The 19,062-nt window shown below is 35.8% G+C and overlaps 1 protein-coding gene across 2 annotated transcripts in view; it reads right to left on the bottom strand.

Annotated features, from left to right (window-relative positions):
• Window positions 1-502: 502 nt before the first annotated feature.
• The window catches only part of GABRA1 (gamma-aminobutyric acid type A receptor subunit alpha1), a 42,817-nt gene continuing 24,257 nt past the window's right edge, over window positions 503-19,062 (bottom strand). For both annotated transcript variants that reach the window (XM_065030067.1, XM_065030068.1), the window contains exons 7-10: window positions 14,647-14,790; window positions 9,477-9,629; window positions 6,754-6,956; window positions 503-3,332 (exon numbers count right to left, since the gene is read on the bottom strand). In XM_065030067.1, coding sequence (XP_064886139.1) covers window positions 3,024-3,332; window positions 6,754-6,956; window positions 9,477-9,629; window positions 14,647-14,790 — 809 coding nt within the window. In that variant the 3' untranslated portion in view covers window positions 503-3,023. The remainder of the gene's footprint in view (window positions 3,333-6,753; window positions 6,957-9,476; window positions 9,630-14,646; window positions 14,791-19,062) is intronic.

Below are 19,062 nucleotides of genomic sequence, written 5' to 3'. Positions count from 1 at the left end.
TATCTCCATGATTCATTAAGCGAATTAATATTATTTTATACAGCCTGAGGTTCTCTTCTATCAGTCTTTCTTAGATATCAGTCTTTCTTAGATCTGTGCATTTATTTAATCAGTGAAATCTATAACGTAAATACACACATATTTACTCACTCGCTTGTTTATCTGCCATTTTATCTGGGATACAGTGTATTTTATTCTGTTCCTACCCTGTGTCATATTCATTGTTGTGGAACTAGAACTTAACAATTGTTCATCTGATTCAATTAATAGCTTTACTGGATATACATTGTACAGACTGAACTATCTTTTTTGAATGTCAAATCAGATTTTGGAAGCATTCCTGTTGTATTTGCCCCTGGAAAACGCTGGACAGAAAATTACATCTATTAAAACTGCATTCATTACCAAATCCTCAGCAACTGAGTTTTTGAATGAATAGCAGTTTATTGAAATATGTATAATAGAAGGCAGTAACTAAAGAAAACCAAAGTAAAACATTCACTTTCATTATTGAACATTTTTAGCTTTATTATTATAATAGAATTACAGTCTGACATAAAATAAAGAGCTTTTGCTAAACTCTGTAAAGCAATACATGCTTCTGCCATAAACAACCTCTATTAGATTTAGGTTTTATTGCCACATCACTGCACTGAAGTGCAATAAACATTCAATGTCATCTTTTTAAAATTATCCCAGGAGTAAACGGAAACTGTCCTCTATAAGAGTGTATCATTATTTTCAAGGAAGACTTACTATTATTACATGGTTTAGCAAAGCATTGTAAAAAAGCTACATAGAGAATACCTTGTCTTTGATAAACTGTGCAATCAAGTTTATACAGTATAATACTATTGGCATAGACTAACTAAGAGGTGGTATAATGCAATCATTGCATAGCAAAAAGCAGACTAGTTAAGTAATTCACATCTAATGTGCAAAATGCAGACCAAAAGGTAGCTATGAAGTGCTAGAAAGAGAAAATGCCCTAAATTAACACACTAGTTTAACGCCAAAAATAACAAGATAAACAAGTACACAGAAGTTAAAGAGCCATAGTTTATTTTTTTCTATACATATATCTACACATGATACCAGAAGATGGAACATCCCCTTTTAAATAAAATCCAATCAGATAACTTATCAAGTTTAGACAGGACTAAATGTTAGACAATGAAGCATTATTTAAAAAAAACAAGTCTCTAAATAAAACATTAACTATTCCCTTTTGTAGATAACGTCAACCTTTTGATTTATTTGAGAAAGTTTAGAAAACATTAGCTATGATATTTGACTCTCAAAAGCTCTTTCTCTAGAGGCTCGAGTAGGATCGTTTTGAATTTCAGTGCCATTTACTGTGTTTTTTTAATTGATGCTTGCAAATATCCACAATTCTTCCCATCTCTCTGAAAAATCTTTATTTGAAATTTTATTTCTAAGAATCGGCAGTAATGATACTGACTAGGATTTTTTTTAAAGGGAGCACAATACCTGCAAAATGGACATCTCGTATTTAAAGCCCTTACGTATTGTTCCTACAAATATATTGCTACAGTAAAAATGAAATGTAGTAAGTTTACTCAATAAAATCTATTTTCCTGTACATTCTTTTATGTATGACTTTTTTTTTGTATTTAATGCTACATATATTACATCACTTATTGTAACAGTTATGTATCAGCAAATATAGCAGTAATATACAGATGAACTTCTGTCTTCACAAATATTTCACCATTTTTACCTACCAAATATAATCCCATACTTTAGTATTTATGCATGACCTGAGCAGACCAGTCATTAATCTAATAGTATACATTGGATGACATTGTCAGATTGCAAGCTACTGTACACTTATCCACTTTACAAATGGAAGTAATTACAAGTACTTTGTGTGTATTTACTTTTTTAGGCTTTCCAGTACCACTGTTTTTGTTTGTTTGTTTGTTTTATTCAGGCTCTAAATATGTTTTATTGAGCATTTAACAACATATTAAGAGCTAAGAGGTGAATCCTACACAATGTTTTAAGAACACAACTTTAAAAAAGTAAAAAAATGTACAATCTCATGCTGCATATTTACATATATTATTTAAATACTATATTTTGTCTTTCTGCTATCCATAAATCTCAGTCTAAAGCTTCTTTTTAATGCATCATTTTATAAAAGAATACATTCAATTATCTAGAGCTTGCAAAAATTGTTGGTTTGTTGTGGTTTGGGTCTTTCAATTTGTTTTTGTTTTATTAATTATTTAAAACATAGTGATGAGTAACGGCTCTCTGTAAAAACATCCAGGAATCGTTTGGATTACACAGGTCATAGAGAGAACTTGGAATCTGCACTTGATTGTGCAACTGCTTTTGAATCTATTCTAGTGACGACTTAATGCTCAGAACGAGAGTGCAGTAAGACAGCAGATTAAAGCATTTGTTACTATTAGATCTTATGTGCTCTACAGTGACAAACCGTACCTAGAGTGAGTAGGTTTTCTTTTTCTTTAAAGATGATTTAATATTATAAGTCAGGTGGTTTGGAATATAGAAGAGAAAAGGGTTTAGTAAAATAGTATATCTTATGGCATTCAGCAAATGGAAAGCTTTACATCCTTGAAAAGATTATAAACAGTGGTTGAATAAATGTTATGGTGTAGTATGTGCATCAGGAACATCATAAAGAATATTTTCCCACTCCCCGCAATCCTTTGAATAAAAATATCTTTTTCACTTACATATACAATGCCTTTTAGGGACATTCAGTACTAAGCTATCTACAAATGGTTTCCCTTTCCCTTTTAATTACTCTACAACTCTTTCTTTCTCATTTTCAGAATGACTTTTCCAAAGTATATAGCTTTTTCACACAGCTTTTTAAAATATACAGTTATATTTTAACTTTTGTTAAATAAAGAAACCAGTGTTTTCTTTAAGACAGAGGCAATGAAGCAAATGGGAATTACTATATGTGAAAATGGGAAGCAATTCCCAGAGCAAAAGACAAAACAGAACTATACGAATAAATGAAGTTATTGATGTGGGGTTGGAGCTTTTAACTGGGGCTCCCGGTTTAAATAGGTAGCCCAGTAGACTAAGTTAAAGATTCCAAAAAGCAAAGGGAAGGCTATTCTTGATAGTCGATCAATTTTACTGACGCTGTTAAAAGTTTTCTTGGGTTCTGCAGGTTTTGTTTCTGGCTTAACTTCTTTGGGCTCAATTGTTGCACTTTTAGCAATGGTTGCCAGCCCAGGGTCCCTTGCAATATTAGGGGTATAGCTCGTAGCAGCAGCTGTGTATGTGTTGTTTTTCTTAATGAGAGGATCCTTTATTTTCTTTGGCTGAAGAAAGAAGAAAATGTTTTATTTGCACTACCATCTCAACAGATAAGGTTATGAAAAAACACTATAAAACTTTGCAATGAATCCAATTTATGCCACAAATTGTAATAAGCTGTAAGAAAGATGTTAGTGTCAGGTTACGTACCTCATGCAAAATATTTGGGTGAAGACAAAGAAAAAATCATCCATCTACGTTTCTTGTATTAGTCGAACCCAATTAGATGATGGATAAACTGTAATGAGGACTTACACTGATAGGTAGTCTCACAGATCAACAAAATTGTCTTTAATGGTAATCAACATTGACAAACCAATCAACTGTGCTTCTTGATCAGGATAAAACCTTCAGAAGACACTAGATTTCTTAATGTAGCTTTCCAATATTAAGACAAATAATGCTGTAGGGTGCATTCTAAGATCCTTCATACATAAAAACACACAATTAAAAAATCATGTGATCATGCACTAAGAGAGTAGATTATTTAATAAAATGCAAAGCTGCCAGTATTCTGTTCACTAATGGTTTACACCAAATGTATATGCTTTTTATGGAATAGAAATTTAATGTTAATTGGATCAATAATGGCTGAAATGTCATTGCACATACAGGGACTTCAATAGCTGTATGATTTTTTGCATCCAGCTGCCTATATTTCTAAAGCAAGGATGGACTGAAAATCTTTTAGTGAAGAAGAACTTATTGATCTGAAAGAATATCTAGATTTTTCCTGTAGGTTCTTATGTTTTCTAGTATCCTTCTTCTGCAATCTACATGGAGGAAAAAAATTTAATCTTAGACATCTGAAGTTACGAGTTGGAATTCAACAGTCCCTGTTGCAGGCAGTCTGAACCCTTCCTCCAGCCACTGCACTAGGGTTAACATAAAAGAGAGATGATGTGCGTCATTGGGGAGGCATAAAGAAAAGCAGCTCTTTGCTCCAAGTTCCTCTGATTACAAGAAAAAAAAAAAAAACAGATAACAAAAAAATCCCAAGAGCTTAGAAAATCTTTAGGCAGTACTTGCCACAAAAAGAATAGAAAAATGTTACCTGTTTCATCCTCTTAGATGGGGGAAAAAATGGCTAAAACAAAAATATCAGCAAAATGTGATCTGTTCTGTCATTTCCCAAGATAGCAAATAGAATTCTCTTTTTTCAAGAAGCAGCTGTCCCACAGAGGCAATATTTTTTTTAAGTAGTCGTGGTACTTTTAGTGGCAGATCAACTACAGATCAATAGCTATATAGACCACCCAGTGGGCAGGGTTTGGTAAAAACTTGCTCAAGAGGTGTTTCCAGGAGCAGAGAGGCTGCTGCGGGACCCTGGGGAATGTGAATGGAATCTGCAAAAGCATCAGTGCACCTGGGGGGAGGCTTGTGGAAGGATGGCTTGGAGCCCCACGCAGCAAGGAAATGGAGGCTGAAATGTTACATTTCTGCTGCTTAGTAAGAAAAGGGAATCACGTAATGACCATGATGTAGATGTTCTTGATTTCATTACAATATTCAGCTTAGCTTGAAGATGAGAAAAAGCTTCAAATAGTCTTAGGATATTTCTGTTCAAAAGGAAAAACAAACAGGTTGAAAAAAAAAAAAACACAAAAAACCTTTTTTTTTAGTTGTCTGTCTGCTCTTTTCCTCCTGAGCTGGAAGGCTGTTACATGCTTGCTGAGTATGAAACCAAATACTTTAGGAAGCAGCAATAAATCTGGCAGGCAAAGAACTGCTGCACAGAAGTCTTGGAGGAGACCCTTTCTATAGATTTAAATGTCTTGAGGAATCTGATCCACAGAGAGTTCTGACATCAGTCGCGGTCCTAATGTTTCATATGTCAAATTCAACTTTATGAAGAAGTAATATGACAACTAATTGGAGTTCTAAGTTTTATTATGGTGCGATGCTCCGTTTGCCATTACTTTGCCTTGCCTGCCTTCCCTTATATCTGCAGATAATGCCGCTCTTCCAGGGGCCAGAATGTCCTTTCTGGCTTATGTCAAATGATCCATAAAGAACCTTACCTGTTGAGGAATGCAAAGCCATAAATCTTCCAATGTTTTAAGCAGTGTTTAAATATTGTGTTGATAATGTGGGGTTTGTTTTTTTTCTCTGAAAATATAATTTTATTTGAAACAAATGAAATGGCTTATTATAGTAACTATATTACAAGGTAGGTTATATTAACAAGGCAATATTTAACATTTAAGGATTTTGTTCCACTAATACAGCCTATTTTTTGCAATAGATTTCATGAAGATAGGAGCACACCAAAGAATCAAATTATTTTCAATGAAAGTGTCGTCAGTAACTGAAAACTCAATATTCACCAGCAGCCAAGCAGCTCATTACTGTAAGTTTGCTTTGCTACTTCATTCATTTGTTCTACAATACTTTCATAGTAGTTGTCATTGTGTATATGTCCTAAATTTATTTCTGTTTTCTTACTGACTTATGCAACTAAAATAGCAAAAAAAAAAAAAAAAAAAAAAAAAAATATAGACATACACCTTGGAATTAAATACATTATATTCAAATACCAATGAGTAACATCTACTCCTCCAAATATTTGTTCTGCTGAATCTCTAGTCTGTGAACGTTCATAATGACCAATTAGGCAAGTTAAAACTCTCTTACAAGATCTCTCTCTCAAAAAAAAAAAAAAAAGAAAAAAGCTTCTTTACAGAAGCGGCTGACATAACTCATAGGGAATGGAAAGCTTTCTCTTTCATGCCCTAAACATTCTCAACATTTTTGTGATGCACCTGCGATTTACAGACCAGGTCTGATCCCAGAGCAAAGGGACTCAGTGTGATGTCTCTGTTGCACTCAGGGAGGTGTGGGTCAGGACTGCACACTCCCAACACAACTGTCAGTACTTCCCCCAAACAAATCCATTTCTCCTGTTGACTAAGAAGTAAAAATTATGTTTTTATTTTTAAAAATATGGAAATGGTTGGAGGCAGAGTAGGAAAGAAAAAGTCATTTGGTGGTATATTTGGTCATGATCATAGAGCAATCCTGCTGAAGTTCCTGTTGGGGAGCAATGTCCTTCAAAGACTATCAGATACAGTAGCCACAAGATTTTTTTCCTATGTTTATACTGGGGTATCCACACTTTCTTTTCCTCAAACACTAGAAAATTGATTTGTCTTTCTACTCAGATGCACAAGTCAAAATCTCAGTAAAATTTTTAATTATTAATAGCATTAAATATCAGGTATGTCAGAAGTAGTATTTAGGTACTCTGTGTCTAAGTAATTACTGTTTATGTGTAGAAATGCTGTGTGTAAACACATGAGGAAACACTATTGGAGTAGGTACTTACTATTCTAAATAACAAGAATTTCTAATGGGCTAAAAAAGACCTACATAGTGACCAAGCATGGCATAGTATGACCTGCTTGGATAGATATTAAACAACATTACCTTTTCAGGAACTACGCTTTTGCCATCCCACGCGTAGCCTCTCTTTGTGAAGTAATTCACTGTTGCAAACTCGATGAGAGCAGAAAACACAAAGGCGTAGCACACAGCTATAAACCAATCCATGGCAGTGGCGTAGGCAACCTTGGGGAGCGAATTCCTCGCACTGATGCTTAGAGTGGTCATTGTCAGCACAGTTGTCACTCCTGGAAAGCAAACAGTTTGTGTGTCTTTGGATTAGTTGGCTGTATTTTGTGCTTCACTTCTCAACTGTTAAAATAGATGGGAAAGTCTTCCCCCCTAATTCTTACAAACTTCCCCAACTAAGATCAGTTTCTAATTGAGGATAGCAGATTTCAAGTTCTATGGAAGCTGCAGATCTTAAAAACATCTTTTATACCTTTATTCATTGACGTTTCTGTAGTAGAATATGTTTAAAGGTGAAATGAAATCATATTTTGAGTTGTGGACTAGATGTTACTTTAAGCTACCTGGCATTTGGAGAATCGTTGCTGCTGTTCCTTGTTCATGCCCTGCAAATTGTCCTACAGATGTAACAATTCAACTTTTTCAGTTCTTTCTTGCAGCAGTTCTAAGGTGTTTAGCACAAACCAAAAGGGCTTGTTTTCATTCAGCTTATTTGGTATGTGCTCCTTCAAATTTGTACTCAAATGCACTAAGCTTTCTGTGATATTGCATTTATTTGAAATGATGGTTCTGTCTGTCCCTTTATTCACTGATGCCCTGAAAATAGCAAATAATTTATGCGAGAGCAATGATAATGTAATTTGCATTTGTGATATCAGAGCTTCTCACTGCTGATGAACCTTTTCCCTTGGCTGGCCATAAAGAGCAAGCAGGACTGTACTGAACTCACAGTGCTTGCAGTGCAGCTGTTTGAAAAAAATAAATCTGCAAGTGCAGGACATTTACATCAAATCACATGTCCACAAGTTACCTTGACAACTGCAATGTCATGTATTGAATGTATCTTGCGAGTTCGTCTTTGCTGTGCTGAGTGTTAGTGAAAATGTGCAGTGGTCTAAAATAGGCCAAAAAATGAACAATTTATTTACGTGCTGGTGTGAAGTGCCTAATGATGAAGCAATTTCTCTTCCCTGAGAGGCAACCTAATTTTGTCTTTGACTCGTTACTAGTGGGTTTGTTTCTCTTGTTTAGTAGCAAAACAGGATTTCTGATTTTTATTATCTGTGATACTGAATGGGCTAAAAGATGTAAGTTGTGCTTCTGTACGTATATACATTCACGCAAAATTTTCTGAAACATTGCCATGAAGCAATGAAAAATCTATTTTGATACATAATAAAGCAGTAAACTACTGCTTACTGAATAACTGTGTTCTGAAAGGAAATGTGTGGGGTTTTGAGCCTGTGAAGATAGCAGCTTGAACATCATGCAATATTATATATTATTCATTATAAGACTAGGAAATTTTGTTCTCCACCTAGGGAAAATGTGTACCATTGTAAACTGATCATCTGGCATTTCTTTTTAAATGGCATGTTCACAAAGATGTAAACCATCTAAAATTTCAATAGCTTTGACTACAGCAGCTCGTAACAGGCCCAGGTTAATTCTCAGTGAAGTTGATAAAAATTCAGAACTAATTTTAGATCTTAATGTAAACAATATTATGTAAATCTAATTTACTTATACTGCGGTTTAAACCATTCTCCTGTAAATGCACATTCGTATATCAACAGAAAGCCTCTACTTGGTTCATGAGGTCTAAGGCTGTGCAAGCTGTGATTGATTTCCAGAGGCACTGGGAAACTAAAACACAGCAGTGAAGAGTGCCAGAAAAGGTCAATAAAAATAGCTCTTGTTCAACAAGAGCTTTAGAGTCTGTGTTTCTCAACATCAGGATTTGTGGCTCTGTGGCCTTGCTATGTCCAGTGCAAATGGGTAAATTCTTTTTGGCAAAGCAGGATGGCCCAATGTGTCCTGCCCCAGCTGTGCCCTGAACAGGGGGAACTAGCGTGAAAGTCAATGGGGCTGTGTGTTTTTCTGCCTGAACATCACAAAAAGGCAGGTCACATAGCAGAAATCTAATGTTCTGTTTTCCCTATCTGAAGATTTGGTTTTTGGTTTTGCTTGACTTGGATTATTATCTCCAAAGAATATACTAGTTGTTTGTTTCTAATTTTAAGATAGGTATTTGCAAGCAGTGGTTAAAATGCTAGGGGCCAATTGTATAAACAGATTGCCTTCTTATTGCATTTGTTGAGTGCATCTATTCACCATTGTAAGCACAATAAATTGTCAGTGATTTCAACAGGACATCTTTAGCAGCAGCCTGCAAAAAAAATGATGAAAAAGATTTTTAAAACAAAAACTTTCAAAGGTCCTAAGGATGTCAAATGACCAACACTCATCGATTAAAACCTTTTGGACAATTCCTACCATGAACGTCATTGCCATTGTCAGAAATGTTTTATTCCTATACTTACTGTTTTGGAAAAGTCAAACTGTAATAGATTGCTTAAGATTTTTTCAGGTCTCTTTTTATGAACACTTTAAAAACTTTGGACCTTAAATCAGTTTCTGCTACATGTTTGCAATGAAACATGTTAACTGGTGTGTACTGCACGATGTCCAGGCTCATGCTATTCTCCAATGTCGTGTTATGCATGACTAGTTTTACTATAAAATTTCTTAAATCTATTTGGCTTATGATTGCTGAGTAGGTTATTGGTGTTGCTTACCAAATACAGTTCTTGCTGGAACAGATTCTCTGTTAAGCCAGAAGGACACCTGTGACAGTATCACTGTCATGATGCATGGCAGATAGGTCTGGATGACGAAGTAACCAATCTTTCTCTTCAAATGAAAATGTGTAGTCATAACAACATATTCCCCTAATACCAAGAAAAAGAGGAACATTAAAGCTTTTATAAATTACAAATTAGAGGGCTTTCTAGGGAGGTTTTTTTTTTTTAAAAATATATTTACCTCTGTTGTAAAAAAAAAAAAAAAAAAAAAAGTCCTCAGATCAACTTGGGTCAGCTCTAAGGGAAATATTCAATAGCACAGATTCTGAAGTTCCACTAATAATACAAAACTAGACAGTTCTGGGAAATGCTATTTAAATTTACATCTTCTCATCTATGCTGACTAGTGAATGAAAGTTTGCATTGACTGGTGGCTCTTGTGAAAGGTCTTATTCCATTAGAAGATAGAAACCCACTATAATATACACATGTAAACATCATATAAAGCTAAATCAAGACAGGCATTCAGAAATGTTTCAGTCAGGCCAGGCTTAAGATGTAATTGTTGATGTGATTGCGTCTGCATTACCACTGTCTGCTTTATGTGCTCTGAAGATTAAGTGTCCCTGTTCTGCTAATTTAGGACTTTACTAAATGATTGTTCTCTCCTTTAGTAAATGGACAATGCAAGAATAACACAGAATATTTTCACTGGTGCTCACTTTTTAGGTGCTACAAGAGCATATGAGCTGGGTATTCTAATTGCAATTGAAAGGAATCTTAAGTGTTTATATAACTCTATAAATCTTACCTGTCAGAGCACAGCAAATAATGCCTTGTTTTCAGATCATTCTTTACAGCATTGAAAATGGATTTTGAAAAACAGTATACTATCAAAAGATTGAAAAAACCTATTGTTGTGACTTTTTTTTTTTAGTAGATTGATTTTTCTTATTATGCAATAAACATTATCTTAGGAAAGAGACAAGTAGACATGTAACTGGATGGAAACCTCTGTCTAGATGAGAGATGACATGTGAAATTACTGTTATTCTATTTTAAAATGTAGGCAGTTGGAAAGAGAAATTTGCTTTTGTTCAGGAAAACTTAAATTGGATTGAAAAACCATGTCTAGACATTGACTGCTTATGCACCAAGCATGTCAAATGCCCTTTTCTTTAATTCAGAGTCTAGAAGAACATTCATTTGAACAATCTAGTTCAATGTATAACCCTGAGGAAAGCTTATAAATAAAATGTGACAATATTCCTGGTATGTTTTGATATAAAAGACAGTAGCAAAGTGGGAAAAGAGAATCAATTATAAATTGAGAGGTAAAGCAAAGGATATACAAGGAAAGTTTTATTTCAAAAATAGGACTGGCAGAAGTACTGTAGTGGGCATTATTGCTTGAATTTTGCCCACCTTTCTTTAACCTTCCATGAAACAACCTTCTTTTCATCTGTACCAGAGACTATTATCTCATGAAGGGTGCCAGCCTTGGCTAGAAGAGCCAATAATTTAATTTTATCTACTAAAATATCACGTGGGAAGCTATTTTAATGCAATCAGATACAGAATGCTCACAATGGTATGTCAGAATTAATTCAGTGATTGTAGATGGCAAGCTAAGAATATAGAGTGAACATGCCACTGTAGTCTGAAGCTTTATTTAGCTGCTTAAATTATCAAAGTATTTTTAACCTCTGGAAAATGAGAACAAGATTCAAAGCATAAAGGCAATTAAAAAGACAGGGATTACTCTCATCTGTTGAGCAGTGCAGCAGGCCCAAGCTAGAAGTCAGCTAAAGGTAATGCCATGAGGAGTAAACCAGGCAAAGCATAGGCCTAGGAGAAAGCCTGCAGTTCAGTTACAAGACAAAACATGTTTTTAGGTCTGTAAAGTACCAATGGACTGCAATCATTTAGAAGATAGTAGATCTCTGAGATATATTTAAATAAATGCAGTACTTGAAAGTACTCCATTATCTACTGTATCTTTAGCTTCCCACATTTTATGGCTTTTAGTTGAAAAGCATAACCACATTTGTGGCAGCTGCTGACCATTGTCTAACTTCCCAGCAATTATGCTGTAATTTTGTTTTCAAAGGTTTGTAATTCTACAGCGTATCAGAATCATTGGGTCAGATGTTCGGGTGGTGTAAACTAACTTGTATTCTTAGAAGACAACAGCTGATAATTCAGTAAAGTCACATCAAACCTATAACTCGGTGTTGCATGAACTATTTGTAAGAAACCCAGCTTATTAGGTAAGCACCTAAAATTAATGTGCATCGCATCAGACACAAGGTTTGAGGTAGGGACTATACTTTTCCTGTCACTATAGGGAGGAATTAAGGTATTCCTTGTCATCAATTTAAGACAAAGTATTTGTCATTTACTACTTATGTCATATAACCCAATAGAACAACCCTTGCAAACAGCATCCTCTCAGTAGATTTACAGATCATCAGGAAAAAAAAATTAAAAATGTACCATTGTGAGTATAAATCCTGATGGTTTTTCAGTGTAAAGCAATGTTTTCAAGGTGGCAAAATAATTCTACGGAAATAGAAACTTACATGAGCTCTTTAAGCATCTATTAAGGTGCTTACAAAAAAGATAATTTTAAACTCTTTCTGTGTCAATATGAGTTAGTAGTTGGAGAGTGACAGTAATCTTTCATACAAGTAAAAAGTGGATGACGCCGTGCTTAAGCAAAGCAGCAGCAAGAATAATTATTATTATTTGTTTACTGAATACTATTTTTAAGCCTTTAGTACCTGCACATTGCATTGCCAGCATAGATGAATAACTGCAAGTGCACATTGACTAGGGATTCACCAAGTCATTTAATAGTTTTGAGAATGTTTAAAGTAACCCAGTTACCCCCAAAGTCCTAGAAAATATGTCTAGAATTCCAGACAACTCCAAATATCAGCTTAAAATTGCCCAAGATGCTGTTGATTCCTCTAATGATCCATGGAATCAGCTGCATGAGAGCTTAATTTTCTTGCCAAATAAAGGCGCTGAAAACTTTTAAGAGAAGATTGTCTTCAATTCCTTTTATCTGTTTTTGCCAGATGAGCCATCATCCACAACTATGAAAACAGAAACAGGATCACATAATTTTCCTTATATATGTTATATCTTAAACCAGAGATGATCAGAGGACAAAGATGTGTCGGAGGATTCTGTTGAGACTAGCTGCCCACCCACCTGTGTGGGGAACCTGAATGATCCACCATTATTTTGTGGAAGGCAAAGCATTTGTCTTTCCTAAGTAAATCAAGCAGAATTTTTCCTTGAGACATTGAATTTGCAAACAATAAATGTGTTTATTCTATCACTGTATATTCTTATGAAGTAGTGGTTAAAGAGGATTGCAAATTTGGTACTTAAACGATTCTTCAATGGGCTTATTTTTAGTTTGGATAACTGTTGTATTTAGTTCTTTGTTGTTTTTTTCCTGCATCTAGACAATACAATCTTTATTTCAGCAAATATTGGTTATACTGCATCTAGCTTTATAGATAGGCATGCTGAAGATCTTCTTCAAGTAGAAAAAGGAGGCAAAATTCAAACCTAGGAAATGTCATGAGCAAAACAAATCTTTTTGTTTCTTCATGGAAATGTATGAAGAACTTTTACACTTAAGTTTGCCTTCAGTTCTGTTTAAAAATTTATAATCTGCCTTTCCTAACAATTTATAGGTTGCTTTTCACATTACTGTCTAATTACCCTGAACTATATCTGGTGTTATCTATTTGGTTTAGCTATGTTCCCAGGCTTGTAAGTCTCTTCTGATTATCCTGCTGCCCTCATAATGCAAGGAGAGAATTGCTGCCGAGTGCCAAGGGGCAGGCACACAGGCTGCCGAGGTTCCTCTGAGTGAGTAGCTTCAGAACAGAAAGAGCAAAGAGCTCGAGATCCTTGCAGTTCCTCACAAATCCTATTGACTTTTCAGCAAAGGGCAGCTGGGGTGAATTACGGGCTCCACGAAAGTCAATGGCGACATTTCTAGCTGCGGCCAGGCCAAGAGTTCTCTGCTTTTCTTTTGTCTGATGCATGTGCCTGTGCTCAATAGTGGAAGCAGTGAATCTATAGGAGCAGTTGTGTTCATACTGTTCTTATACAAAGTCCTTATTATTACCATTCTACTTACTTTTATGATTACATCAACTGAACAGAATCTTCCAAGAAGTAACCTGGACTTTGACTGTGAGAAATTTTGAGGGGCTTAATAGAGCGTACAAATATATTTTGGTAAGCTAAATAAAAAATTAGTCACAAATTAGGGTTCGCCTTGACTTACTTTTCTTTAAATATTCATTGACTTTATGAAAGACACACTAGAAAGTTAGGTTTATGCAGGTGTAAGTGTACTTCTCTAGTTCGGTCACAACATCGGGTGCATTCAAAGCAATACAACTTCTAACGCTGTGCTTCTTTCAGTCCCTTGAACAGTGTAGTCAACCCTTTCAGTGCTCATTCATGCCTAATGCTCAGTTTATTACTGTATTTAGGTCTTTGTGCCCCTTCCAAATTAATTGAAAAAAAATCTTGAAACAAACACTGCAAAGCGAAAAATAAAACTTTAGCGAGCTTCAGGGTTACAGGTATATAATACTATAAATGTCGGCTATATTTCTCTGTCTTGTTAACAGTTTTGAAGCTGAAGCTGATGCTAACATAAAGACACCTAAATCCTGTCTGGATATTCCAGATGTCTTTTCATTTGATGACAACATCTTTTACACTCTCTAAATACCTCCCTGAGAAACTATAAGCTTGCAAAAGCAACTTCACTGCTTCCAGGAATATGATCTTTGAGGATTCATATTATACTATTTTTTTTTAAGCTTATATAATAAGCAGATAATACGATAAAGATGTGAGGTCTTTACAATGTAAATTACTGTTTTTCTCTGGCTAGATCTGTCACTATAGGGGGCTTTTTAATTGTTCAAATATTTTAACCAGCAGTTGTAGTAAGAAAGTAATCGCAGGATGTGTTACCTTTTCAGAGTCATGTTTTCCTAATCTGAAGCTCATATATTATGATATACCTTTCTCACTCTTTGGTCTTTATATTTTTCCTCCTGCTCTAAATTACATTTTGGCAGTTAAATATGACCCTTCCCCAAAAGCCTCTTTCACAGACCTGTGCTGGACTGTACAATTCCAGAGTCCACAGTTTGTCCAAGCAGATCGTATTGGTTCAATCGAGAGCCGTCTTCAGCCACAACCACTGACCTTGCTGGTTCCCGTGTCCATTCATACACGACCTCTGCTCTGGTATAAGCATCTAATTTAAAAGAAATACACTTCATTTCAGCTTTGCACCTTCTGTTGCTATATAGCTTTATCAGAAAAATATTTTCAGCAGTAATTTGAACATTAAATTCTCTTTAATTACCTGTAGAAACCCACAACTAGCTTACTGGAACTTTTTGATCTATGGGAAATATAAATGATTTTATAGGTGTATCGATGCAATGATTAGCTAAATATCTACTATAGGGCCAGATTAAGGTTGATCCTTAAAGGCATGAAAATCTCTCTCTCCCTTACATCACTCCTACCTATGTAAAATCTGAGTGACTGGAAGCGAGAGTGAGATGTGGAGTTTCATGGACATGAAAGGACTCCAACTCTTTTTCTAACTGTTATCAAGAAAGATGAGCCCCACTATTTTCAGTTTGTCATAGTGTGATGTTGTCTGGGCCACTGTAAGAAAATAAGTCCTTCTCAGAGTGGCTTCAGTGATCTTGGCTAGAGCTTTCCATTTGGTTATCTCCCCCTTGCACTGTCTTTGCTGTGTAACAGCCATAGCAGACATTTCTGAGGCTCAAGTGAGTTTGAATCAAAATCTGGTGGTTTTGCTTTGATTAGTTCTGGGAAATGCTCACACTCAAATTCATATTTGAGTCTTCAACAAAGCAAAAGAAAGACACTAGGGGCTCTTAAACCCAAGGAGTCTAGTATGTTATACAGATAATTCAGTAGCATAATACATATGCCATCCAGGTAGTTTGTGCTGTTATTAAAATGTTATTTACGTTATTTCAGAAATCAAACTATATATTGGTTTAGTCCCAGTCCTGTTGTAAAGTTCTGTCATTTTGCGTAGTCTGGAGTCTGACAGCTCTCGCTCTGAGCAGGTAAGGTGGGAGTTAGTTGTCTGCATAGAAACATCTAGTGTCATTCTTCGTATCTAAGAGTATCAAAGACACGTATGGGACTGAACCTGTGATTAGAACCCACAGAAACTTTGCACCCACCAAAGACAGGTGGAAGCCAGATGGGACATCTTAGGGCATCTAAAAATGACAGTAGACTCCCAGCTACAGGATGACATCTTCCCTTTTTTCCAGACTGGCAAGCAGGAAAGGACAAGGAGGAATCTAGATCACTTGACCTCAGTTATGAGTTAGTAACTTTCTTAGCAATGTATGAGATAACAGTAATTGAAGAGGTGGTGTTGGATGGAGTGCACTGGTAAATTAATTGCATGGCATTTGATCCTGCTTTATTGAAGCGTAAGGCTGCTTTTACCCTCAGACTTCATATTCCCAAAGCACTGTAACATATATGTACGTGGCTTCTCTGAATCAATGGGAAATGCAAATCTATATCCTAAAAATTCTGACGTTCAAAACAAAGGCCACAGTACGTACAAGAATTGGCTTGCCAATCTAGTCACATAGAAAAGGGCTGACAATAATAATATTAATTTTCAAGCATTTTACTTGTTTTGGAGCATGAGAGTAGTTTGGAAGAGAGAGACTGATTTCCTGCGCTGCTGCAAACTGCTGCATTGGGTTGGGGGAAGGGAGTCCACTCATAAGCGCTGGAAATGAGCTCACCCTGCTCTGTAAATGCCAGATTCGGTATTCTGTTTAGCTTCCATCCTCAGCTTTTTGTTCCTATTGCTGCTGCTTTCCAGAGTGGCCTCAGTTTGAAACTGACAATCAGATTTTTGTGGTCAGAGCTGAGGAGAGCATCTGCCTTTCTGATTTTGTTTTGCCAACATATGGCTTTTTGTTGTTTCAGAATCTCTTCAGCATTTGTCATATTGAATTTGCATTGAATAACCTCTAGCTTAAGCTCTTATTTTGGCAAATCAGTTTAGTCTTGGAGTTGGGTCACACATTGGCTGGCCTCTACAGAACAGACAGAGTCCACAGGTGATGTGCACCTCCCTCCATATGAGGCTTTTCTGGATCCAGCTCCAACAAGTGATGAGTAACAGTGGAAGGCATGGAAAAACTCTTATCTAGTTTTATTCATAACAAACAGAGCTGGGCAAACATTACTTTGGGGAGCTACTAAATGTAATATTACAGTCTGCACTTAAAGCATGGCTTTCATGACAATTAGAGGTATTTTTCAGTTGGTTTTTTTTTGATCCATTAAGATGATGATGATTAATTGCTTTAGTTGATTGACAAATGTTGATCACACTTGGTCACAAATGTATTTAAATATGATTTCTAATGAAAAAGTGGCAATTAAAAACTCTGTGGGTTGCTGTTGGGGGTTATTTCTTGTTTGTTTTTGTTGTTTGGGGATTTTTGTTTGTTGTGTGTGGTTTTTGTTTTGTTTTCTTTTGTTTTTCTGTTTTTCTCAAGTGTACAACAGTGAGTCCTGTTTTCATATGTTGCTTGGCTCCAGCCATTTGTCCCGTAGGAGATATTTCTATTTATATGAATAACAAAATATTGAGACAAATGTTCTAGAACCTGATATTTATGACATATAATCTGATGACAAGGAGGGGAGAGGTCCAGCTTTAAGACCCTATTCTGAACAGTTAATTCCCCATGCAATATTTGCAGTAAAGCAATGTTACAGAAGGAACACCTTCTCATGAGAATCTCAGACTAGAAGCTCACCTGAATTCAGCAGGGAAATGCAAAGTTTCCCTGAAAACTCCTTGATTTTGTCTTATGGCCCTTCCCAGCATTTGGAGTCACTTGTTTTGCTGGGTACTGCTTAGGATACCTGGTGTGATAGCCAGTTAGTGTTCAAAGCAAAACATGAGAATAGCCTGTAAAGCATAGCAGATCATGCCTGCGCTCTGAGCTTGAAATGCCAGTTATGGCCTCTGACTTGAGTGTAAGAAATAGTATTTCAATCAGAAATTTCACTGAATTTTTTTGTTCACGTAAGAAAATCATGTATATTATGATAAAAAACATTTGCATGATAAAAAGGAAATCAGTTTAGATACAAAAGATATGCAGATAGACTTGCACATCTTTTTCCTATCTTGTTTTTACTTTGTGGTGTGGTTCTGCAGCTGTATTCAAATCCTTATCCCTTTTCATTCATAATTTCTGTGTCTCTTAGTGATTTAGTCAAGGCAAGATCCTTAGAAATCTGGAAAGCCATGCACCGTGTGAACCAACAACAGAGTAATCTGCGACACACTGAGCCAGAAATAATTCCATGTAGGAAAAAGATGGGAACTATTTCTCAGACTAGGGAGTGTCTGGGGTTCAGGCTGTGGCTCGGGGATGCTCAGATGTGGTGTCTTACCAAGTCTATAAACATTCAGACTAGTAGTTCACATTTGTTGAAAAACTGTTGATGGTTTAATTTTTCATTAACAGGTTTTACGTATGATTAGCCATCTTCCCACCTCCCAGAAGCAGCAGGCAGTCTGCAGAAACACTTTAGTGTTTATTTCCAAAGAAATTCAGTCTTGCAACCACTCCTGACCTGACTGGAATCTCAGGTGCCCAGATCCCACGTTATTAATCAAGAACCCATTGCACCCATTGCTCTGTTTTTAGCTGGAGTCAGGCTTTGCGCCCAGCCCCTTCTGGTTCCCGGGAGATTTGGAAATATTTACTGGAAGCGCGGTAAGAAAGCGTAACATTCAAGAAGTAAACTATTATTGTCAGTTATGCTCCAGGTTTGTATGAGCTTTTTGTTCTCTAAGTCTAGTAGCTCTTTAAAGACAAAACATCGGTCCTTTCTCATGGTAAACACAGAGCTATTCAGCCCAAAGTAAATTATCCCCCTGCCTGGTAACGTGAAGAATGAATTGAGTGTTCTATTTGTTGACTTCTAAAATAGATCAAGTAACTAAGTACCCATTATCAGTGAAACGACCCATTTCTACTAGAAAAAAATAGCCATTGAGGAAACATCTTGTATGCTATTACGTCTTTCACACATTTTTGTCTTCCTTGTTTGTTGAATCAACCAGAGTAAAACAGCTCTTTTTTTTTTTTTTCTTACTTAAAGAGTTGGGGGGTGATATATTTAATTTTTAAACAATACTATGTTTAGCTAAGTTTAAAGTATCAGTGTCAGGTTGTTTGTTATTCAAATGAAAGTTTTGGGGAGCATTCTCAGCTTACAGAAAGCTTTGTCAGTTATTACACTGATTTAAATTACATTACATTTCATCCAGTATGTTCCCTAATCGAAGGTTACAAATGCTGCAAGTGTAGGACTCCATTTGGAGATTTGTCAGATTTTCCACTTCCAGAAATGTTGCAGGATTGTAATATGAATATTTTATAATCTTAGGCAAAATTTTGTTCTAAACGGGCCAAAACTATGG

This window comes from Columba livia, chromosome 14 (assembly GCF_036013475.1).
Source record: "Columba livia isolate bColLiv1 breed racing homer chromosome 14, bColLiv1.pat.W.v2, whole genome shotgun sequence".
Classification (NCBI taxonomy): domain Eukaryota; kingdom Metazoa; phylum Chordata; class Aves; order Columbiformes; family Columbidae; genus Columba; species Columba livia.
The sequence above is the reverse complement of the archived record's forward strand: the minus strand, read 5'-3'. Positions and strand labels throughout refer to the sequence as shown.